At 54.2% G+C, this 23,382-nt stretch overlaps 2 protein-coding genes across 3 annotated transcripts; both read left to right on the forward strand.

The window, feature by feature from the left end:
• The first annotated feature begins 3,480 nt into the window (after window positions 1–3,480).
• On the forward strand, window positions 3,481–8,107 carry S1pr5 (sphingosine-1-phosphate receptor 5). The gene is made up of 2 exons (XM_020174315.2): window positions 3,481–4,141; window positions 5,975–8,107. Exon 2 carries the CDS (start codon window positions 5,993–5,995, stop codon window positions 7,187–7,189), a length of 1,197 nt encoding a protein of 398 aa, XP_020029904.1. The 5' UTR covers window positions 3,481–4,141; window positions 5,975–5,992; the 3' UTR covers window positions 7,190–8,107.
• A 4,067-nt stretch (window positions 8,108–12,174) lies between these two features.
• Keap1 (kelch like ECH associated protein 1) lies at window positions 12,175–21,647 on the forward strand. 2 transcript variants are annotated; one of them, XM_020174298.2, is made up of 6 exons: window positions 12,175–12,536; window positions 14,428–15,107; window positions 17,951–18,636; window positions 19,971–20,176; window positions 20,517–20,693; window positions 20,956–21,647. In XM_020174298.2, exons 2-6 carry the CDS (start codon window positions 14,475–14,477, stop codon window positions 21,120–21,122), a joined length of 1,869 nt encoding a protein of 622 aa, XP_020029887.1. In that variant the 5' UTR covers window positions 12,175–12,536; window positions 14,428–14,474; the 3' UTR covers window positions 21,123–21,647. The 2 variants fall into 2 exon arrangements, with proteins under 2 accessions (XP_020029887.1, XP_020029886.1); XM_020174297.2 differs by lacking the exon at window positions 12,175–12,536 and adding an exon at window positions 12,795–12,944.
• Window positions 21,648–23,382: the final 1,735 nt, after the last annotated feature.

Below are 23,382 nucleotides of genomic sequence, written 5' to 3' on the forward strand. Positions count from 1 at the left end.
TAGGTGTGAGGCACGGGCGCCTGGCAAAGCTTTTTTTTTTATTGGGGAGGATGGGGGCATTCTTGGTGTCAAACCCAGGACCTCTGCCATAGTGGAGGAGGAGGGGTCTACCACTGAGTCACACCCCAGCCCCTGCTTATAGTTTTTTGCTTGTTTATTTTGTGGCTCTGGGGTCTTGAATTCAGGGTCTTGCACTTGCTAGGCAACCACTGAGCCACGCCCATAGCCCTCTTTTGACACTTTTAAAGAAGCACTTTGGGTACTGTATGATGCTCCAGCCTGTTTTGTGTGTGGGTTTGTTTTTTTTTTCCTTCTGTCCCAGCCCTGGAATCAACCATTTCCTTGTTGATTCTGGTTCCTTGTATTGGCAAATGGTGTTTAGAGATGAAGATCTGATTGCTGGAGGAGCTCATTGCTCCCGGGGCGTCACTACGGTGTGTGGTTCTGCATGTGTGCGTGTGTTTTTTCTATTGCAAACAGCACAATAGCACCAACTAGATAACAAACACAGCAGAAGGGTTGCTTCAGCTCTCAACAGTTCTAGCCCAAGATCAAGGGGCCACACCTGATTCTAGACTTGCTGATGGAGTCCTGAGGCCATCCAGCCATCCCATGGCAAGAGACAGCGAGCTCTCAAGAGACATAGCCAAACTGTTTTTGTTTATGTTTTGTAAGACACAGTCTCACAAGGCAGCCCAGGCTGGCCTCCACTTCAGATCCTCCTGCCTCAGCCTCCCAAGAGCTAAAATGACTTTTACAGCAGATGTACTCTCAAAGTAACCCATTAGGGCCGGGCATAATGGAGCATACCTACAGTCCCAGAACCTGGAAGCCTGAGGCAGAAGGATTGCAGTTCCAGGCCAGCAAGAGCAAAAAGTTCGAGAGACCTCAGCTACAAGAGAAATATAGATTGACACAGGCAAAAACTTGAGACCCTATATGGAAAATAACTAAAGCAAGCTGAGTGCTGGTGGCTCACACCTGTAATCCTAGCTACTCTGGAGGCAGAGATTGGGAGGATCTTGATTTGACACCAGCCCAGGCAAATAGTTCCCGAGACCCTATCTTGAAAATACCCAACATAAAGCAGGGCTGGCAGAAGGACTCAAAAATACAGCGCCTGCCTAGCAAGCACGAGACCCTGAGTTCAAGTCCCAGTAATAAGTGGTTTTTTACTGGCACAAGCAGAGTGTTTCTGTCCAGGTTTAAGAGCTGTTTGGGGGAACCTTCTTCAGATGAACATACAAGCTCTGTCTTGTAGGTAAGAATCAGAGTTGGAAGCTGGGGAGCCAGTGGCTCACAACTGTAGTTCTAGCTACTCAGGAGGATTATGGTTTGAGGCCAGCCAGGTCAAATAGTTTGGGAGACCCAATCTCATTAAAAAAAAAAAAAAAAAAAAAACAACCTATCACACACCAGAGTTGGCCTGGGGGCCTCTAGTTGGGAGTCATACCTTGCTGAGACCAAGTTCAAGTGTCAGATGGTGGAGTGCAGAGGGGAGGTTGGCAATCACAGCTCTGTGGCTCCCAGAGTGGGATGGGGGTTTAGGAGAGCCGGCATGGGAGGCATTTCACTGGTGGCACCGACCCAGCTCTGCCACAGGGTGGGTGCAGACTGGGCGGGGCAGCCCCTGTGGGCTCGAGATCTGGTTGTAGAACCGGCCAGGCAGGTGCGCTGGCCCAGGCAAGCCTCAGGCGGGCTGCAGCAGGGCAGGAGTGGGGGGGAGTGGGCTGGGGTGAAGCCTCGCTGGGCCTGGTGGGTGGGAGTGGAGATGGGGTGTGGTGCTGGTGATACCCCAGGCTGTTGGGGTCTGAGCCGGGAGACTTCTCCATTCCTCAATGGGGAAACAGTGCTGACCAACAAAGCTCTGCACGAACATTTATAGACCTCTCACTGTATCCCCGTGTCTTTTCCAATTCCTTTGATTTCAGAAGGTCTGGGAGTAGCGCTGTCAGAGGGGAGCTTGTCAGACTAGAGCCCTAGACTACAAAGTAGCTGAGTGTGGCTCCAGACCCAGCCAAGTCTGGGGAGAGGGTAAGACAGGGTCCCTAACTTCTTGGGGCTGAAACTCCAGGGCCCAAAAATAAATGAGGAAGGTGACATTAGATATGCCAACGATAATTTGAGATTGAGGAAGAGGGGACCACTTGGGAAAGGTGTTCTAGGTAGACAGCATCAAGTTCAAAGGATTTGAAAGGTTTGAGAAACAAGGAGGGCTGTGGGGCTGGAGCTGAGTGAGGTGAAATGTGGAGGAGTGGGTAGTGGAAGAGACACAGCAGAGCATAGTGGGCTGGTCGGGGGAGGAGCGAGCAGTTCACCCTGTAGGACAATAGGGAGCCCTGGGAGGTTCTGGAGCAGGGGAAGAACTAATCTGAATGTTCAGAACTCTGGCCACAGATGTAGAGTGGAGGCTAGGGACTCCTAACCTTCAGGGGACTCCTGACATTTGTCCCATATTCCAGATGATGTCCTGCATGAAATGTGCAATGGGTCGCTAGGGTCCCAGTCTGTGGGAAAGCACAGATTGCAGGGAGGCGGCAGGAGTGGAGGGTGCTGAGTCGGACCCGCAGCCGGAAGAGCCTCGTTGTGCTCAGCAGGGCTCGAGGGAGGTGCAATTGTCGCCTGGGAGGTGTGAATCGGCCACCTTTCCACCCTGGGGTGCTGCTTCCCCTTTGCAGAAGGAGGTCATATATAGGGCGCCTGCTGGGTGTCAGGCGGATCCGTTGGTTCGATTCAGGGGTTCGTTCCAATTTCCCCCAGGAATCTCATTGGCTGTGTTGCCCCGCGCTGTCTTCGATTGGTCCGGGCAGGCGAGAGCGATCCGCCTATGGGGAACAGCGGGGCGGGGGCGGGAGCCACCCGGATACCCAAGGGGCTAGATGGGGGCGCAACCTGCGAGAATCCCCAAGGAATTCTATGGGGGCGCCCTTGTGATTCCTCCCACGGGGACATCCCTCGAGCCATCACTCCCATGCCCAGTCTCTGTCTCACTGTTCTTGGGGCACTCTCACCCCACCTGAGGCTAGGGGACCTGGAGCGACAGGGGTCCCAGGGGAGGTCTCAGGAGTCAGCCCCAGCCCCGCTTCCAGGCTGGGGCCTCCGGTCTGAGGGTGGAAAACCTGGGCCCGGCCAGAAAGCTCTTGGGAATTGGGTGTGTGTGCGGGGGGAGGGGGGTGCAGGGCCAGCTGGGACTGGCCCTTTGGAGGAGCGGCGGTCTGGGAGAGGCGTGGGAGAGGACACTGACAGCGACCGGAGCGAGACTCTCACAAAAACAGGGAGAAACAGAGACCGAGAGACCCGAGGAAAGAGACGCACAGAGAAAGTGGGAGAGACCTTCGATCATTCATTCACTCATTGATACTTATAGGCTGTGTCCCTGTCCCTTCAGGGTCCACGACATACTGTGGGGCTAGCAATCTGGAGGGGACACGGCCCAGAAATACAATAAATGAGTCTATCAAGAGGGTGGGAGAGATCGGATGGGGGAAATGGAGGAAGCAGGGGGGCAGGACGAGCCAGGTCCTCCTTATCAGGGAAGGGGGACGTTCCCAGCAGAATCCGGCCTGCGCCCTCCCCTCCCCCACTAGGGAGTGGGAGCGGGAAATGGGGAGGGGCCTATGCCGGGGAGCCGCGGGGATCTACCCTCCCCGACAGGGCTCAAGGGTTCAAGCAGCCGCTCCTGCTGAAGACCTCCGTTTATCTGCGCTGCCAGGGTCCTCTGCCCACGAGGCAAACTTGGGGTGCAGCCCAGGAGGGGTGCAGAAGGACCCACGGGACCCCTCTACTGGCGAGGGAGGGGCTCAGGCGGAGGCCACCTCTGCTGACGAGCCCTCCCTTTCCCGGGGCTCTGGGTCCTCCCACCACGGCCAATCGCCCCCGGGGATAGCAGCCCAGACCCGGAGGGGCAAGTTCTCCGGTGCCAGTCGCCGCCGGGGCGCTCTCCGGTGCCGCGGCGGGTGGCACGGACTGGCAGCCACGGGCTGAGTGCCCAGACCCCAAGGGGAGGGGGCAACTGCTGGAGATCGCCGGCCCTCCGCGTCGCCGGCCCGCCCTGTCGCCTGCCAACTCCAGCCCCGCCCCCGGTGCCGCTCACTGGGCACCAAGCAGCGCGACTCCGTAGAGCGCACGACCAGGGCGCAGGGTGAGTCCAGCACTGGGTCCTTGGGGGCGCGGGGCTCCCCCGGCCATTCTCCCTTCTCTAAGGCACAGAGCTCCTTGCCGGGGGTTCCCGATCCCTTTGCCGAAGTCTCTGGGGAGGGGAAGCGGGTAACTCCCTGGCTAGACGCAGGGTCCCCGGCGGGAACGCGGGCATCTGAAATCCCCCGGCCTCTCCCTCTCGGGCTGGGCCACTGCAATTTGTAGGTCCTTGTGCCAGGCAGGCCAGGTCCAGAGGTGGTGCCCCTGCCGGTGTTCCCTTCAGAAAATGGTGCATAACCCCGTCTCTGTGTATATGGAGCCATTCCCGCCCCCGTTGTGGCTGACCCAGTACCTCTCTCCCTCCGCCCTCCGCCCCCTTCCCCCCCCAAACTAGCCCGAGTGGCTCCCCGAGTGACACTGAAGCCATGTAGGATGCATTTGCCCCTTGCAGTGCAGGCCTCAGTTTTCTCATCTGTGAAGTGGGACCCTTGTGACTGTGTAACCATTTCCGTGTGGCTGTGTTTGTGTGGAAGCCTGAGTAACTGCTTGTATGCCAAGTATTTCTTTCCTTTATTTTTTTCTTGGCTGTTGTTGGGATTTGAACTCAGGGTTTGGTGCTTGCTAGACAGGTGCTGTAGCCCTTGAGCCATGCCTCCAGCCCTTTTTGCTCTGGTTATTTTGGAGATGGGGGGGATCTCGCTTTTTTCCCAGACCATCTTAGATCTTGATCCTGTATTTACACTTTCTCCTGTGGCTAGGATGACAGGCCCACACCACTATTGGTTGAGATGGGGGAGGGGTTCTCACCAACTATTTGCCCAGGCTGGCCTCAAACCCTGATCCTCCAGATCTCAGCTTCCCAAGTAGCTAGGATTACAGGCATCTGCACCTTTCTATGAAATACTGGTTTTTGTTTTCTTTTGCTTTCTTGAAAGGGAACCCAGGGCCTTGAACACCCTAGGGAAGCGCTCTACCACTGAGCTCCATTCCCAGTCCTGAAGTATTTGTTTGGAGCCTGATTTGCTCACTTGTACATTGGGACTAAGGGAGAGATTGACAGGAGGATTAAAGAGCCTAGTGGCAGCTCCGGAGTGTTATTATGATTTAATGACTTGTGTGTATCCCTCTGCAACAGTCCGTCTGTGCTAAGAATCCTGTCTGCTGCCCTGGGGCTTTGCCTCTGTAAAACGGGTGGCTAGTATCAGCTTTCTCACGGGGCTTTTAGCAGGAAAAAGCCTTGTGTGTAACAAGGCGTGTGCAGCCTGAGGATCTAGGCCCCAGGCTGGATGTGGGTGGAGGTTGTGAAATTGTGGTCTATGCACAAACTGGGTGTGAGACCCTGTCTTTGTGTGACAGCATTTTTGTCCCTGTGCCTGTGCCACTCTGTCCCTGTATGAACGTGTTTTGATGTTTCCCTATGCTTGGTGGTGTGTGACTGCGTTTTTGACATTGTGAGTATAGATGCATCGGCACTTGTCGCAGTGTCGCTGTGTTTGTGTCTTTCTCTGTGTGTGGACGTGTTTTTGTGCAATCCTGTCTGTTTACATTTGACTATGCATCTAGATATCCATGCTAGTGTGTTATTAGTGCATCTTTTTTTTTTTTATGGGAATGTGTGTCACCCTGTTCCCTCCTGTCATTATCTGTTTCCAAGGACACTCCCTTTCTTTCTGAGCCTTCGTGAGACCACCTGAGTGTGTGTGGAAGGTAGTGGGCAGGGTTTAGGGTCCCTTTCTCAGGGTTCCTGGATTCTGACTGTTCCTACCTCCGTAGGTCTTGGGACAATGGCCAGGGTTGGGGGACAGCTAGTCTGACGCTGCCACGGTTCTCTCTGCAGCCTTGGGGCTGGCAGCCCATGGAGCCGGGGCTGCTGCGGCCGGCGCCGGTGAGCGATGTCATCGTCCTACATTACAACTACACGGGCAAGCTCCGCGGGGCGCGCTACCAGCCCGGCGCGGGACTGCGCGCCGACGCGGTGGTGTGCCTGGCCGTGTGCGCGTTCATCGTGCTGGAGAACTTGGCGGTATTGTTGGTGCTCGGGCGCCATCCGCGCTTCCACGCGCCCATGTTCCTGCTCTTGGGCAGTCTCACGCTGTCCGACCTACTGGCGGGAGCCGCCTACGCCACCAATATCCTGCTCTCCGGGCCACTCACGCTGCGATTGTCACCTGCGCTCTGGTTCGCACGTGAGGGAGGCGTCTTCGTGGCGCTGGCCGCATCGGTGCTGAGCCTCCTGGCCATTGCGCTCGAACGCCACCTCACCATGGCGCGCCGGGGACCCGCGCCCGCTGCCAGTCGGGGGCGCACGCTGGCTCTGGCGGTCGCTGCGTGGAGCGTGTCGCTGCTTCTCGGGCTACTGCCGGCGCTCGGCTGGAACTGTCTGGGTCGCCTGGAAGCCTGCTCCACCGTCCTGCCGCTCTACGCCAAGGCTTACGTGCTCTTCTGCGTGCTCGCCTTTGTGGGCATCCTGGCGGCCATCTGTGCGCTCTATGCGCGTATCTACTGCCAGGTGCGCGCCAACGCGCGTCGTCTGCGGGCGCGACCCGGGGCTGCCAGGGGCACCTCGACTCGTGCGCGCCGCACGCCGCGCTCGCTGGCACTGCTGCGCACGCTCAGCGTGGTGCTCCTGGCCTTCGTCGCCTGTTGGGGACCTCTCTTTCTGCTGCTGTTGCTCGACGTGGCGTGCCCAGCTCGCGCTTGTCCCGTGCTCCTGCAGGCCGATCCCTTCCTGGGCCTGGCCATGGCCAATTCGCTTCTGAACCCCATCATCTACACGCTCACCAACCACGACCTGCGCCATGCGCTCCTGCGACTCCTCTGCTGCGGTCGCCGTCCCTGCAGCCGAGGCTCTGCCAGTTCCCAGCGATCAGGGAGCGCCGCTGGGGTGTCAGGTGGCCTGCGACACTGCCTACCCCCGGGCCTCGATGGCAGCTCTAGCCGCTCCGAACGCTCGTCGCCCCAGCGGGACGGGCTGGACACCAGCTGTTCTACCGGCAGCCCCGGCGCACCCACGGCCGCCCGGACCCTGGTCCCCGAGCCCGTGGCAGACTGACGCTCTGTCCCTGCCACTGCCCTCCCCAAGAGCTGTTTCGCTGACTTTTTTTCTTTAATATGGAATTTGTAGGAAACACAACCCAAAGTGGTGGAGGCAGAAAAGACATAAGGGAAATGTATTTATTGGCGCTAAACCCACAATAGCGAACACAAACATCTCCGTTTTCGTGGAGGTGACCTGGTGGGGGACATAGACATAATAATGGAGATAATTTCATTGACGATATAGTGACAGGATGGTGTAGAGTTGGTGACATGTGATAGGAGCTGAGATGTTGTTGACATGACAAAACTTGAAGGAAGAGCATTTCAGGATGAGGAAGCAGCAAGTGCAAAGGCTTGGAACATGTCCCTGTGCCCCTGTGCCTGAAGCAGCAATAGAGGAACAGAATGGGAGACAAGGACCAGGAGACCGGAATGAAGGCACAGATTTCAAAAGGCCTTGTGGGTCCCGGAAAGGCACTGGCTTTTGTTCTAGATGAGGTCGGAGGGTTCTTATTCAAAGAAGGGACTGACCTGATTCAGGTGCTCATAGGCGCCCTGTGGCCATTGTGGAGGCCATCGTGGGAGTCAAGAAGATGGGGAGAGGCCACTATGCTTAGGTCAGGTGGATTTTAGACAGATTTTGGGGGGGGGTGGTGGAATGACTAAGTAACTGCCTGTAAGACTGGAGAAGAGACTCCTCAAGAACAATGTCACTGGCTGGCAGAGTGACTCAAGCAGTGAGAGCACCTGCCTAGCTAGCGTGATGCTCTGAGTTCAAACTCCAGTGTCAGAATTACAAAACAAAACAAAAGAAAATGCCAAGGCAGGGCTCCCCAAACTTGATTTTGGGAGACAGCCAAATTCTGACATTTCTTTGAGTGTGATTGAGATCCTTCATAAAATTACAAATAAAATAAAACAATAAGAGCGATTACAGTTTATGCTTGGCTAGGCCCCTCCATGTGCTAAACCCGGAAGTCACTATGTTTTTCACCTTACTGTAACCTTGTAAACTGGGTGTCCCACTCCCACCGGACTTTTTTTGTCTCATTCCTTTTTGACAGAGGAAGACACTTCAAACAGTGTGTACCCTGCCCCAGTGTCCTGACCAGGATACAGACTGGCCAAAGCTTCGAGGCCCCCAGGCAGGACAACCAGTGTCTGACCTGGCACTGGCTGCTCTGGAGAGGTCAGGCCAACCCTCCCGCAGGGGTCTGCATTCTTGCCTAGGGGCGATACCAGAGCCCCTGTTTGTGCCCATAAAAGGATCCAGGCGTGCTGTCCTCAGCCCCCTGCTTGTCCCCAGGCGCATTCCTGACCCCAAGGTTGCCTGGCTGGCTGGGGGCGGAGGGGCGGGAGGGGGATGTCTGGCTTTGGGTTGAGATGGCGGCGCGCCACCTACCGGAAGACCTTGGAACTGCAGGCAGCCGCGAAGACTTGGGGGGCCAAGCTTAGGCCGCCCCTGCAGGCCACAGGCATGGAAAGCCACCCTAGTTCCCCTGAACAGAAGTACACCCAAGGCTGGGAGCGGTACTGGCTCACTTCCAGAACTCCAACCCTAAAATTTCTCTAAATTTTGCAGGGGAAGCGAGACCTCTTGGTACACCCCAACCTCTGGTTGGGTTGTTTGGAATGGTGGTAGAGGACATATATTTTTAATTTTTTTTTAATTTTACTAAATTCAAAAAGTACCCAGTTCCTCGTGGAGGTCATTATTGCTGTTGGAACTCCCAGGGAACTTCCAGAACTATTATGTGGAAAAATGAACTAAAATGTAAATACATCTTTTTTTTTTTTTTAAGTGTATTTATTTTGCGGTACTGGAGTTTGAACTCAGGGCCCTCACCTTGAGCCACTCCACAAGCCCTTTTTTTGTGGTGGGTTTTTTGAGATATGGTCTGGAAAAGTATTTTCTGGGGCTGGCTTCGAACGGTGATCCTTCTGATCTCTGCCTCCCGAGTAGCTAGAATTATACCGCTTCAGCCACTCTGCCAGCCCTAAATGCCTTTTTTTTTTAAACACAAATCTAGTCCCCTGTCTTGTATCAACTTTTTTTTTTTTTTTTTTGGTGGTACTGGGGTTTGAACTCAGAGCCTCATGCTTCCTAGGCAGGTACTTTACCACTTGAGCCAATCCACCAGCCCCTTGCTTTGTTAACTAAATAGATACTTGGGAACTGTAGCACACCCACACCTTTTCATTACTTGATTAATTCAGAGGCAGGGATCACACTACATTACTCAGATTGCTCTTGAAGTCCTGGGTTCAAGTGATTCTCCCAGCTCAGCCTCCCAAGTGCTGGGATTCCAGGTGCATCCGAATGTACCACAGGAACACATATGTAACATTTGTGTTGCTGGCTTATAGCACACAGAGCTGGGCAGCTGAGGCAACAGACATTTACTTCTCACAGTTCTGGAATCTGGGAAGTCCAAGTTCAGAGTGCCAGCATGGTTGGGGTTCTGGTGGGGGCTCTCTTTATTAGCCAACGTGTCTTCCTGTGGCAGAGAGAGCAAGAATTCTATAAAGATCTCTTCTTAGAAGAGAACTAGTGTCAGGCATGATCTGAGAGGCAGGAGGATCACAAGTTTGGGGCCACTCTGGGCTCCATAAAAAGTTCCAGGTCAGCCTTGGGATACATAGTGACACCCTGTCTCAAAAAAAAAAAAAAAAAAAAAAAAAGCCAAAACAAAAAGGCCAGGCACTGGCGGCTCAGGCTTGTAATCCTAGCTACTTGGGAGGCTGAGATCAGGAGGATCTAGGTTCAAGGCCAGCCCGGGCAAACAATTCACGTTCCCCTATTTCGAAAAACCCCATCAGAAAAAAGGGTTGGTGGAGTGGCTCAAGGTGTAGGCCCTGAGTTCAAGCCCAGTACCACAAAAAAAGGCGGGGTCACTAATTCCATCATGGGGGTCCCATCCTCATGGCCTCCTCTAAATCTGATCACCTCCCAAAAGCCCTATCTCCAAATACCATGTCACTGGGGTTAGAGGTCAACATATGAATGGAATGAGGAGGAGAGTGTGCAATTCAGTCCATAGGATTGTTCTTTTCCCTTTTTTTGGGGGGGCAGTATTAGGGTTTGGACTCTGAGCCTTGCACTGGCTACTCGTGTGCTCTACCACTTGAGTCATGCTGCTAGCCTTTTTTGCTATAGTTGTTTTTGAGATAGGGTCTTGCTTGATTCCCACCTGGTCTATACCAAGAGGCTATTTGTGCTTCCCTGCATAGCCAAGGATGACAGCTATGGTTATATGACGTTATTGGTTGAGATGGGATTTCATGAACTTTTTGCCTAGGCTGGCCTGGAACTGCCATCCTTTTCAGTCTCCACTTCTGAAGTAGCTGGAATTACAAGTGTGAACCACTGTGTTTAGACTGTTTTACAATTTTTTTTTTTACATTTTTTAAAACGGACATGGATCAGAGTATGGTCATACACACCTGTAATCCTAGCAGCACTCAGGAGGCTGAGGCAGGAAGATATGGAATTTGAGGTCAGCCTGGACTAAATAGTGAGAGTGTCTCTAAATAAATAAATAAATAAGGAGATACATAAACACAGTAAGTGTCTTGATCTCCTGCCTTCCCCCATTGCTGGGGATGGAAACCAGGGCTTTCAGTATGTGCTCTACCACTGAGCTACATCTCTCTCTTTCTTTCTTCTTCTTTCTGCCTTCCTTCCTTCCTTCTTTCTTTCTTTTCTTCCTTCCTTACTTCCTCTCTTTCTCTCTCGTCCTCCTTTCTTTTTTTGCCAGTTTTCTTCTTTTAACTGGCTGTATAGTGTTATAGTATTTCACAGCGTGGATGTGCCACTATCTATTACAGGCCAGGGTCCTGTGGAGGGGCAAGGGGGCTGAGCCCTATCCTTTGGCAATTGCATGTATTATTCTGTAGTAGATGTATACATAATCCCCTGCATGCATGCGAGTGTACCTTTGGTAAGTTTCTGGCGCTGGCTTACAGGGCCTGGACTCTGAGAGGCACAAGTTGTCTTGGTGAGCATTCTTCTTCCAGGCCCTGCCATTCAACGCACTTGCTAACTTGCTAGAGCGCCGCCTCTGGAGGTGTCTAGAACTGCACCTCCTACAACCCCACTGGCCGAGCCGGGAATTCACCCTGAACTTTCGGGGACGTTTTCTTAGACCAAAGTCTCTTCCACCTGGCATGATTCACTTACTTTTAATTCAGACGGACTCTAAAATAAACATACATACACGTATTTAAAAATTAACTGCCAGGTGCCGGTGGCAGTCTAATTCTAGATACCTGGGAGGATTATGGTTAGAGGCCAGTTTGGGCAAATAGCTCAGGAGAGACCCCCATCTCCAAAACAACCACAGAAAAATGGACTAGATGTGTGGCTCAACGGTAGAGCACTTGTCTAGCATGCGAGAGGCCCTGGTTGGATATCAGGACAGCAAATAATAATAAAAAATAACATTAACGGCAGGGCACGGTGACTTGTCTCTGTAATCCCAGCCAAGGAAGGCAGAGATAGGAGGAGCACAGTCCCAGGCCAGGCTCAGACAGAAGCTTGAGACTCTATCTAAACAAACAAACAAAAATCCTGAAAGCAAAAAGGGTTTGGAGCACGGTTCAGTCTAGTAACAAGCATGAGGCCTGAGTTCAAACCTCAGTATTGCCCCAAAATTTTTAAAAACGAACTTTCTATCATAAACCCTATATATGGCCAATCAGTATCCCTTGCTATAAAAAATGTCAACCGTGGGAGGCACTGAGCTATGGATGGGTAGATCCGGGGTTCCACACCCCAATACTCGCCAGATGAGCTCCACATAGCTCCTGATTAGGGTAACTAAAAATACATAAATAAAAAATAATAATCAAGATGACAAAAACTTAACAAAGGAGAGAATTCCAGCTGGACAGCGAGGCCTGCGCGGTGCGGGGTTAAAGGGCAGGTCCTGCGGAAGCAATGCGAGGAAACTGGACGGATGGCAGGGACAGCGCGAGGGGACACGATCCTGGCCAGCCTGGCCTGACCGCCCACTCCTCCCCGACGGCTGGATGGGCACCTGCGGGAAGGGCGGGGAATCGCAGCTCCTTCCCCGCCGCGCCCTTCCCGCCCTCTCCCCGCCTCCTTCCCGCGCGTCCCGAGGCCGCCCCCCACCCGACGGCCGCGACCCCGCGGGCCACGCTGTTCGCATCCACAACACCCCCGACGGCGGTGGCGCCATCGGGTCCCCGACAAGCGAAGGTTAAACCCATCAGACCGCGGCCCCTTCGGGCTTCCGGGAAGCGCGGTGCGTGGGTGGCACCACTGCGCCCTGGGCCAACGCCGTGCCCCGGGCATCCCCACCCTGCTGGACACCTCCGGAGGCGACACGGGGGCCGAGGTGAGCGAGCGGACAGCGACGACAGAGTGGGGTGCCCGCCAGCTCTCCGGGGCGGCTGGGGGCGCACGGGGGCCTCGAACCCCAGCTCTGATTCCCGGCCGCTCCGGGCACACGGGTGGCTACGCGGACAGCCCGGATCCCCCGCCCCGCCGCGCTGCGCCGCGATGGCGGGACGCTGTGGTCGCCGCGCAGCGTGGCGACAGCGGGCGTGGGAGGCGAGGGGTGGGGGTGGGGAGCAGCCCCACTCTCAAAGCCAGGAACCGCGGGGACTCTTATTGTGACACGGCCGGCGCCCGACTCTGCTTAGTCATGGTGACCTGCGCGCGCTCCGCGCCTCCCCCCGCGCGCAGCGATGGAGGCGCCCGGGTCCGGGCGGCGGAGGCGGAGCCCGAGCGCGGCCATGGCGGGGTGAGTGAAGCGGTTTGGGCTCCGGCTGCGGCCACCATGGGCCTCACCGATCGCGCCTCGGGGACGGGGGAACCGGACGCCGTGTGCCCCGGCGTCCTCCCGAGGTCCCTTTGGCCCCACGCTGGCGCAGGAGGGCGCGGCCCGGGTCCGATCTTTTTTGTTGGACGGCGCGACCCGCCCGGGGGCCACGGGGATTGGGCGAGAGGCCCCGGAGCGCGGATCCCGCGGAGGCCCCGGGACTCTGGGGTAGGGGGGCCGGGGCTGCGCTCTCGGGCTGGCAGCCCAGAGTGGGTCTGGGGTCGCTGCCTCCGGGCTGCGGGCCTTGGTGGCGCGGCTCCTGCGGGGCATGCGCAGTCCCCCACTTGTCGCTTGGTGGGGGGAAGTGCCCAGCGCTCAGGGGGCACCGTTGACCGATTGGCCAAAGACCGAGAGGCCAGCCTGGGGCCTCGGCGCGGGAGGAGAGGGGACAGCGGCGCCCTGGGCCGGGTGAAGGAGGGTGCTTTGCAGGCCCAGTGGAGCGGGCAGCCGGCCAGCCTCCCGTTTACAGCCTCCTGCGCAGTGCCGGGCCAGGCCCGGTGCGCGCACAGGTGGGGGGCGGGGGCAACTTTGATCTGCATGGTGCTCCCCAGAGGACTCTGGGGCTGGGCGAGAGGGACCGCCTATCCCGCCACAAACCAGCGAAGGACAGCATTTCAGGGCCCAAGACGTGTTGTGATGGAAATAAAACTGAGGTGACTCTGGGTGAGCCCCAGAAAGAGTTGAAACTGGGGAGCCCCCTGCAGGTCCTTCACCTCTCCAACCTCCTATCAAAACAACCTGGCTCCAGTCTCTGAGGGTCTCCCTGAATCTTGGTATTGCTCACTGTGCTCCTTGATTCTCCAGGCTGCCCCTGGACCTTTACACTTGCTGTTTCCTCTACCTGGGAAACTACCCTCTCCTCTTTATGTTCACCTTTGTTTCAGAGAGGCCTGTACTACCTGGTTTAAAGTAACTGCCTCCAAGTGACAAAGTAGCCAAGTCATGGTCACAGTGCAGTTGTCATTTTCTTCTTGACTCTGATTTCTTTCTTTCTTTCTTTTTTTTTTTTTTTTTTGCATTACTGGGGTTTGAACTCAGGACCCCTCACTTGAGCTATGTCCCCAGCCTTAGACACTGATGGTTTTTGCTGCCCTAATGAAACTCCAGGGTTTTGTCTGTCTTGCTGGTTACTATGTTCTCAGGACTCAGAACAGTGTCTGGCGCCCCATAAATGTTGGTGAGGCGAATAAAGGAATGAGTTTGACATGCTTAAGGAAGTGAAGAGTGGGCAGGGCTGACTGCTTGGTGTTTTGCAGGTTGTTGAGGAGCTGGGTTTTCACTCTTACTCAGTTGGCTGGGAAAGTTGAACTAGTAATCATGACTGGTTTATCGTATAAAAGGAGGCCTGGCAGGTCCTGGGCCAGCCCCAGGCCCTGCCCCAGCCCTTGTTCTTTCCCTCCTCCAGGCCCTTGAGTACCAGTGGTGGCATTGTGCCCTGTCACTTGGAACCCCATGCAGCCAGAACCCAAGCCTAGCGGGGCTGGAGCCCTCAGCCGATTCCTGTGCTCACAGTGCCCTGAGGGGGCAGGGGACGCAGTGATGTATGCCTCTACTGAGTGCAAGGCGGAGGTGACCCCCTCCCAGGATGGCAACCGCACCTTCAGCTACACACTGGAGGACCACACCAAACAGGCCTTCGGTATCATGAACGAACTCCGGCTCAGCCAGCAGCTATGCGACGTGACCCTCCAGGTCAAGTACGAGGACATCCCAGCCGCCCAGTTCATGGCCCACAAGGTGGTGCTGGCATCCTCCAGCCCTGTCTTCAAGGCCATGTTCACCAACGGGCTGCGAGAGCAGGGCATGGAGGTCGTGTCCATTGAGGGCATCCACCCCCGGGTCATGGAGCGACTCATCGAGTTCGCCTACACTGCCTCCATCTCCATGGGCGAGAAGTGTGTGCTCCATGTCATGAATGGCGCCGTCATGTATCAGATTGACAGCGTGGTCCGCGCCTGCAGCGACTTCCTGGTGCAGCAGCTGGACCCCAGCAACGCCATCGGCATCGCCAACTTTGCTGAGCAGATTGGCTGCACCGAGCTGCACCAGCGCGCCCGGGAGTACATCTACATGCACTTTGGGGAGGTGAGCAGGAAGCGGGGCTGGGGGAGGTGGCCAGAAAGATGAGGGATGCATGGGCAGTCATCACCCATCCATGAATGTATGTGAAGGGTCATTGAAGGCTGAGAAGTGGACAGAAGTGTGGTTCTGGCTCCTGGGCCACACATCTGGGGAGACCCTGGTTAACAGCTTTGTAGTTTCTGAGCTCCCAGTTTCTCTGGGGTCAAAGTTGAGGACAGCTGGGTGTGGTAGTGCAAGTCTATAATCCCAGCACTCGGGAGGCTGGGCAGAAGGAGTGTGAGTTTGAGGCCCAGCCTGGGCTATGTTGCAAGATCCTGTCTCAAAACAAAATTTCAGAAGTGGGGACACGGTGTGTGACCATGCCGGCAACCAAAGGTACATGGAGCAAGCAAATATTTATTGAACACCAATGACAGGCTGCAAACCACAACTCGTGTTTTTTTTGGGTTCATGAAATGTCTTTACTTTTTTTGCTTTCGTTTTCATTTCTCAGTGCAGGAAGTTGTCAAGGGAAAGTAACAAGAGAGTTCTTTTAAGAAGCTACAATAACCCGGGCGCCAGTGGCTCACACCTGTAATCCTAGCTACTTGGGAGGCTGAGATCTGGAGGATCGAAGTTCGAGAACAGCCCAGGCAAATAGTTCCCAAGACCTCCATCTCCAAAATAGCCAGAGCAAAATGGACTGGAGATGTGGCTCAAGTGGTAGAGTGCCTGCTTGGCAAGTGTGAAGCCCTGAGTTCAAACCCCAGTCCCATCAAAAAAAAAAAAAGTAACAAAAATGAGTGCTAAATTGGAGGGGGAGGGGCAACAAATAGAGGCTGCACCCAAGAGATGACAGCACACATGGAGTGTCACCCATCTGAAGAAGCAAAGTCTGAAGTGCCCCAGGCTTTGAGCAGCAACAGAATGCCACTAGTGGAAAATTCCACACCTGACTTCCTGTCCTGAGTCACAGTTAGACACAGGTGCACTAAAAATAGTGTCTAAAATTACCTCCAGGCTGTGTGTATAACTTTCGTATGAAACGTCACTAATGAATTCTGTGTTTAGACTTGGGACCATTATCCAAATTTCTCATCAGATATATACAAATATTCAAAAGTCTCAAAAAAGAGAACCCAAAAGCTAGTCCTGCAATTTTGGACGAAGGCTGCTCTAACTATCAGAAGTGTTTATTTGCATGGGGGTGGCTCTGTGGCAGAGCGCTTGCCTACCATGCATGAGGCACTGGGTTCCATCCCCAGCACTGCAAAAAAAAAAAAAGGTTAGTTTTAAAATTTATTTATAACCAGGGCCTCGTGGGTGCTAGACACTAGACAAGAGCTCTATCCTGAACCTCTTCCCCAGCCCAGGAAGTGTTGATTGAGTACTTATTTGTGGGGGCTGCCTCTTTCCTAAGTGATTCACACATCTAAATTGTTGACCCATCACAGCTGTCCTGTGAGGAAGAAAGAACCTTCGAGGCCCCAAGCCTTCGGGAACCCTGGGCTTTGGGGTGCTTCCTGTGAATTTTGTAAGTTCTTCCTCTGGTGTCTGGGGCCAGCTGGGGTGGAAGCGACCCTGGTCACTATTTCTCTCCTTCAGGGCTGAATGGATGTTCTCTGCCCCTCCCATGGGTTGACCATATGCTCTAAGGAGCTGTGGCATTAGTCCTAGGCTCCTGTAGCTTCCAGGCAGCGTGGCCTTTCTTGATATTGCAGGAAAGATTGCAATTTTTAGTCTGGGCAAGGTGGATCACGTCTATAATCCTGGCTATTCAGAAAGTGGAGATCAGGAGGATTGTGAATAAAAGCCAGCTTGGGCAAAAAGTTAGCAAGACAGCATCTCACATATAAACCAGGAATGGGGGCGTGTGTCTATAATCCCAGGTACAAGGGAGGTGTAGATAGGAGGAATTGTGGTCTGAGACCAGTCCAGGCAAAAAAAGCAAGATCCTACCTGAAAAATAACTAAAGCAAAAAGGGCTGGGACATGGGTCAAGTGGTAGCCTAGCAAGTCCAAGGTTTTGAGTTCAAATCCCAGTACCACCACCAAAAACAAAAAAAAAAAGTAGTTATTTATATAGACAGGTTCTGATAAACACTTCCAGTCCCAAGCATTTCGGGTAAGGATGCTCAAACTGATATATTTTTATTTGGGGTGTTGGGGTGTTGCTCAGTGGTAGAGCACTTGAACTTGGCTAGCATGCACTAGGGGCTGGGTTCCACCTCAGCACCTCAACGGCAAAAAAAATAAGAGGAAAGAAAAAATAAAGGTAACATGTTATTAGAGTTCGAGAATGATACAAAAAAAGTACACAGTATGTTGTGTTCTACCCATTTGCCTGAGTAAGGCGCAGGCATGTAACACTTGGAATTTGTTAGTCATTTCAATGGTTGAAAGCAGGTCCATAGGGCTGGGGGTGTAGCCCAGTGGTAGAGTGTTTGCCTAGCATCACTTCTTTAATCCCGGCCCTGGGGAGGCTGAAGCAGGGGGATGGGAGTCTGAGGCCAGACTGAGCAACATGTTAAAAAAAAGTTCATCTTTGCAGCTGGAGGTGTAGTAGCTTACTGGTAGAGCACCTTAGTGGGGTTCGAGTCCCAGCACCGTGAAGAAGAGTACTGCCTTTGCCCGTTTCCTTGAGTAGGTACTTAGCACTAACTCGTTTCCTCCTCACCATTGTGAGGTTCGTACCGTTTGAAACCCATTTTGCAGATGAGGCCACTGAGACCCTGCAGCCCTGTTGAGTAACTTGTCCAAGGTCATGGAGTAACTTGGTCAAGTTCACCCAGCTGAGTGCTTGGTGAGGGTCCCCCCCGGGGAAGAGCCGGCCGCGAATCAGCCTGTCACACTAGCGCCCTCTGCAGGTGGCCAAGCAAGAGGAGTTCTTCAACCTGTCCCACTGCCAGCTCGCGACCCTCATCAGCCGCGACGACCTGAACGTGCGCTGCGAGTCGGAGGTGTTCCACGCGTGCATCAACTGGGTCAAGTACGACTGCGAGCACCGGCGCTTCTACGTGCAGGCGCTGCTGCGCGCCGTGCGCTGCCACTCGCTCACGCCGCACTTCCTGCAGATGCAGCTGCAGAAGTGCGAGATCCTGCAGTCCGACTCGCGCTGCAAGGATTACCTGGTGAAGATCTTCCAGGAGCTCACCCTGCACAAGCCCACGCAGGTGATGCCCTGCCGGGCGCCCAAGGTGGGCCGCCTCATCTACACGGCCGGCGGCTACTTCCGGCAGTCGCTCAGCTACCTGGAGGCCTACAACCCCAGCAACGGTACCTGGCTGCGGCTGGCCGACCTGCAGGTGCCCCGCAGTGGCCTGGCGGGCTGCGTGGTGGGCGGCCTGCTGTACGCCGTGGGTGGCCGGAACAACTCCCCCGATGGCAACACCGACTCCAGCGCCCTGGACTGCTACAACCCCATGACCAATCAGTGGTCGCCCTGTGCCCCCATGAGCGTCCCTCGAAACCGCATCGGAGTCGGGGTCATTGACGGGCATATCTATGCAGTCGGAGGCTCCCACGGCTGCATCCACCACAACAGTGTGGAGAGGTACGGGGCAAGCCTGCAAGGGGTGTGGGGGGCAGGGGGGCTCCAGGGTCCCACTGGACCAAGGGTGTGGGGGTTATCCCTGATGGGGCGCACCCTTCAGGATGTGGAAGCCTCCAGGTGGGAGGTTTACAGTCCCAACCTTGAACCATGTGTGGGGCCTGGGGACTGCTGATGAGTCTGTCACAAACCCATATTGCCCCTTTGTGCACCTTGGGATGAAGGTCTATTGAATTGTTGTAATAGGCTAATTATGTTCAATTATGTTGCATTTTGCTAATTATGTTAAAGCATAACTGGTGGACTGGGTGTAGCTCAGTGGCAGAGGGCTTGCCTAGCATGCTTGAGGCCCTGGGGTCCATCCCCAGCACCATAAAATGAAACAAAAAAAAGGCAGCCTGGAATGGTGGTGCATGCCTGTAATTCCAGCTTCTAGGGAAGTAGAGGTAGGAGAATCACTATCCAAGGCTGGCTGGGCAAAAGTGGGGGATCCTATCTGGAAAGTTAACTAGAAAAGCAAAAAGGGCCAGGTTCATGGCTCAAGTGACCTGCCTAGCAAGTAGGAAGCCCTGAGTTCAAACCCCAGTGCCACCAAAAATCTAAAAAAAAAAAAAAAAAAGGCAAAAAGGCAGGCTTCTCAGCTGAAGAGATGGCAGAAATCTCAAGTCGGTGGGCTTGGAGCCAGGCTGGAAAATGGGAATTTTAAACAAATGCTCCAGAGGCTTCTAATGTGTGTGGTCTATGAATAGGATGGTGGGATGATGCGTCACCCTGAGCAGGCCTCTTGCAAGAAGGACAGGGACTGTATTAATAACTCCAGGAACACAGGTATGGACTGTGCCCGGCCAATCGGGACGCGTGACCACCTCATCTCTGACCATGGCCCTTGGAGGAAAACCATCTGGGCGGTAGCCTAGTTGTTAGAATTGGGGTTCTGGAGTCAGATGCCTGCCCCTTGGCTCCTTGGTGACCCTGAATGTTGCTATGTCACCTTTCTGAAACTGCCTCTTGTCATCAATGAAGTAAGGGACAATAATGGGGCCACCTGTCCACCAGGCTGGTTGGGGCTGTAGGGAAATCCTACAGGTTACACTCAGCCTGAGGCCAGGCCATGGTGTGAGAGACTTGGGGGTCTCCTTGAGTAACTGATGGCTGTGAGTGTCAGTGTCCTTGCTTGGGCTGTGGAGCTTCTGCCCCTTCCCGCCTTTTGGGGGATGGGTGTGAGGATTAAAGAGGTCAGGTGTATGAAGAGCTAGCAGAGCGTTGGGCCCATCACAGGTGTGCCCAGAAACTCACCTGGGTTTCTGGTGTCACCATGGTCACTCTGTCCTTTCTAGGTATGAGCCGGAGCGGGATGAGTGGCACTTAGTGTCCCCGATGCTGACGAGGAGGATCGGTGTGGGAGTGGCCGTTCTCAACCGCTTGCTCTATGCTGTTGGGGGCTTTGACGGGACGAACCGCCTTAACTCAGCGGAGTGCTACTACCCAGAGAGGAACGCGTGGAGGATGATCACGCCCATGAACTCCATCCGCAGCGGGGCAGGCGAGTGGCACTGCGGGAAGGGGAGCATCCAGGGACACCCCAACCCACCTGGGCAAGGCCCCCATGTCAGCCCTCAGCCCTGTGGCACACGCAGAACAGCTGGAATCTTCCAAGCCGCGCTCTCTCTCTCCCAGCTTTGGTATTATTATTGTGTTTGTTTGTGTAACCCAGGTTGATCTTGAACTCTCCACCCTCCTACATCCTGAGTGCTGGGATTACAGGCATGCACCACGATGCCCAGCTCCAACTTTCTCAGTGGTTCCAGGGGAGAGGGAAGCCAAAGCGACAGAAGGCGGCGGCTGGGGCTCCCCAGTGACCCTCCCTGCCTTGTGCCGTTTAGGAGTTTGTGTGCTGCACAACTGTATCTACGCGGCCGGGGGCTACGATGGCCAGGACCAGCTGAACAGTGTGGAGCGCTATGACGTGGAGACGGAAATGTGGACGTTTGTGGCTCCCATGAAGCATCGACGCAGTGCCCTGGGGATCACCGTTCACCAGGGGAGGATCTATGTCCTGGGTGAGGATCAGGAGGCCAGGGGTGGGGAAAGAAGAGTCTAGTCTGACTCCACCTCTGTTTTTTACTTTTGGTGCTGAGGATGGAACGCAGGGCCTTGCGCATGCTCAGCAAGCACTCTACCGCTGCCTGGCCCCATTTCTGGGGACAGGTGGCTAATTTAGCTGCTGATCTTGGTAGGAAGGCTTCTCTTGGTTGCTTCTTCTTTCTGTTCCTGTCCCTGGAGGTGGCATGAGCAGTGAATGTCCCCTCTTCCTCCCTGCAGGAGGCTACGATGGTCACACGTTCCTGGACAGCGTGGAGAGCTATGACCCAGACACAGACACCTGGAGCGAGGTGACCCGCATGACATCGGGCCGGAGTGGGGTGGGCGTCGCTGTTACCATGGAGCCATGCCGGAAGCAGATTGACCAACAGAACTGTACCTGTTGATGGATTTTTGTTTCTTGGGCAAAGGCGACAAAAAATGAAAAGGGTCCCCATCCAAGCATTGTCATCTTCACACAAAAACAGGGACAAGAGAAGAGGAGACCACAAATACCCACCCTCCAGGGATGAAGGCTGGGATGACTTTGTGTTCAAAGGACAACTCAAAAGTAAAGAAGACCCTAGAGGGACCTATCAGTCCCTCAGAGTAGCCCCAGGAGCTGGCTTGGGGAAAGGGCGTGGGAGAAGGACACCATTCCAAGGGGAGAGGCCCCCCACACTCACTGGCCAGGGACGAAGCCACCAGCAGCCACCACCTCCTTTTGGGTGCCAAGGTCAGGCTGGTTTTGGCACCATGCAAGTTGGAGTTCGATTCCAGATGAAAGAAGGGGCCAGCCATTGGACAGGTGGTCCCCCCGGGACAGGTCTGTACATAAAAGCCACTTGGTTCCTCTGCCCTGGACAGTTATTTTGTTGATAAGTAACCCTGTAACGTTCCAATGAAAATAAAGAACAAACTGGTGTCTTCCACATGGGCTCCCAGCTGGAGGTCTGAAACCCCAGGACAGAAAGTGCTTTTGCTGAAATACACTCAGGTCCATGGCTTTGTACTTGAAACCGGCTTGTTATCTCTGCTGGTCCCATTGTGCTATGTAGGGCGGCTTTCTCCCGTAGCCGGGTCACACAGTTGTCTATTAGTTTCAGCTGCATGAGAAACACTGACTGGACTCTGGGATATATCTCCAAGGGCTTCCAGAGGTTCGTTTCACACTTGCTATGCACTTGACTTTTTATTTGGTTGTTTTTGAGACAGGGTCTTGTTGTGTGGGCCAGTCTGGCCTTGAACTTGTGATCCTTCTGCCTGGCTTGGATCCTTTCTTCTTTTTACCAACCCACCACTTGTGCTGGGGCTGGAAGAAAGATGAATGAATTGTAGGTTCAAGTCTTGGGGAATTCACTGCTTCTACCAGGTAGCCAAGAGAGGAGATGCTGGGTTTCTTCCCTGACCCAGAGGCTACCTGGTGACTCCCATCCTTCAGGTCAGTTGCTCAGTTGTCCTGCAGCCTGCCTCATTGTGCCCAGAAGGGCTAGTGGAGTGGCTCAAGTGATAGAGCACCTGCCTAGCAAGCATGAGGCCCTGAGTTCAAACTCCAGTGACACCAAAAAAAAAAAAGACTGAGCACCAGTGATCCTAGCTGTAATCCTAGCTATTCAGGAGGCAGAGATAAGGAGGATCGAGGTTTGAAGCCAGCCCAGGCAAAAAAGTTTGCAAGACCCTATCTCGGAAAACCCTTCACAAAAACAGGGCTGGTGGAGTGGCTGAAGGTGAAGGCCCTGAGTTCAAGCCCCAGTACCACCCAAAAAAAAGGAGAAAATCCACAGATCATTGTGTTCTGGAGTTTTCTGATCCTTGTCCTAAGGTTACTGTGGAACAAAAAAACAAGTGTAAGCTGGGCGTGGTGGTACATGCCTGTAATCCCAGTGCCCGGGAGGCTGAGAGAGGAGGATGGAGAGTTCAAGGTCAGCCTGGGCAAAGTTAGCAAGAACCTGTCTCAAAAATGAAATACGAACTAAAGGGGTGGCGGTGTGGCTTACCCAGCAAGCCTGAAGTCCCGGTGAAGGCGGAGGCTTTATATCTAGGAATTGTGGGAGGAATGATATCTGGGTAGGATTTTAGTGTTGGCAAGTGTTTCTGTCCGTTGTTTGATCCTATTGTGCATTTGGGAGAAGGGACATTAAGGAGGGTCCTGGTAGCCAGGCCTGGTGGTCACACCTGTAATCCCAGCACTCAGGAGGCTGAGGCAAGTTGATTGTGAGTTCAAGGCTAGCCTGGGCTACATAGTGAGACCCTGTCTCAAAAGAGAAAAAAAAAAGACGACCTTTGTGCACAGCAGTGAAAGTTCCAGAAACAGTCTAATGTACAAGTGAGGGGATTTGATACAAGGTGGTTGCCACAAGCCCTGCACCTGACCGGGGTGGTCTTTCCTTCCGGAGGGGTGACAGCCCCAGTCTGCAGGTCAGGTTCAGCTGGTTCAGTAAAGCAGTGTGAGTCGTGTACAGTTCCTTATCTGGGAATGGGACTTTGGACTCCTCTGGGCCATAGCCCTGAGTCAGCTGCTGACCAGCAAAAGTGACAGGTTTTTGTTGTTGGTTGTGTGTTTGTTTTGGCAGTGCTAGGGCTTGTACTCATGCATGCTAGGCACGTACTCTACCACTGGGAACCTTCCCGTCCTCATTAGCCCAAAATCTGCTTGAGCATTCTACA

The sequence above is a fragment of the Castor canadensis genome, chromosome 14 (assembly GCF_047511655.1).
Source record: "Castor canadensis chromosome 14, mCasCan1.hap1v2, whole genome shotgun sequence".
NCBI lineage: Eukaryota > Metazoa > Chordata > Mammalia > Rodentia > Castoridae > Castor > Castor canadensis.

What these genes read in the sequence shown, in the direction of transcription:
- S1pr5 (XM_020174315.2), top strand. Translation starts at nt 5,993, where the DNA reads ATGGAGCCGGGGCTGCTGCGGCCGGCGCCGGTGAGCGATGTCATCGTC.
- Keap1 (XM_020174298.2), top strand. Translation starts at nt 14,475, where the DNA reads ATGCAGCCAGAACCCAAGCCTAGCGGGGCTGGAGCCCTCAGCCGATTC. An exon ending in CACCACAACAGTGTGGAGAG is followed by an intron (nt 18,637 to 19,970) that starts GTACGGGGCAAG and finishes TGTCCTTTCTAG; the next exon opens with GTATGAGCCGGAGCGGGATG. An exon ending in GGGGAGGATCTATGTCCTGG is followed by an intron (nt 20,694 to 20,955) that starts GTGAGGATCAGG and finishes TCCTCCCTGCAG; the next exon opens with GAGGCTACGATGGTCACACG.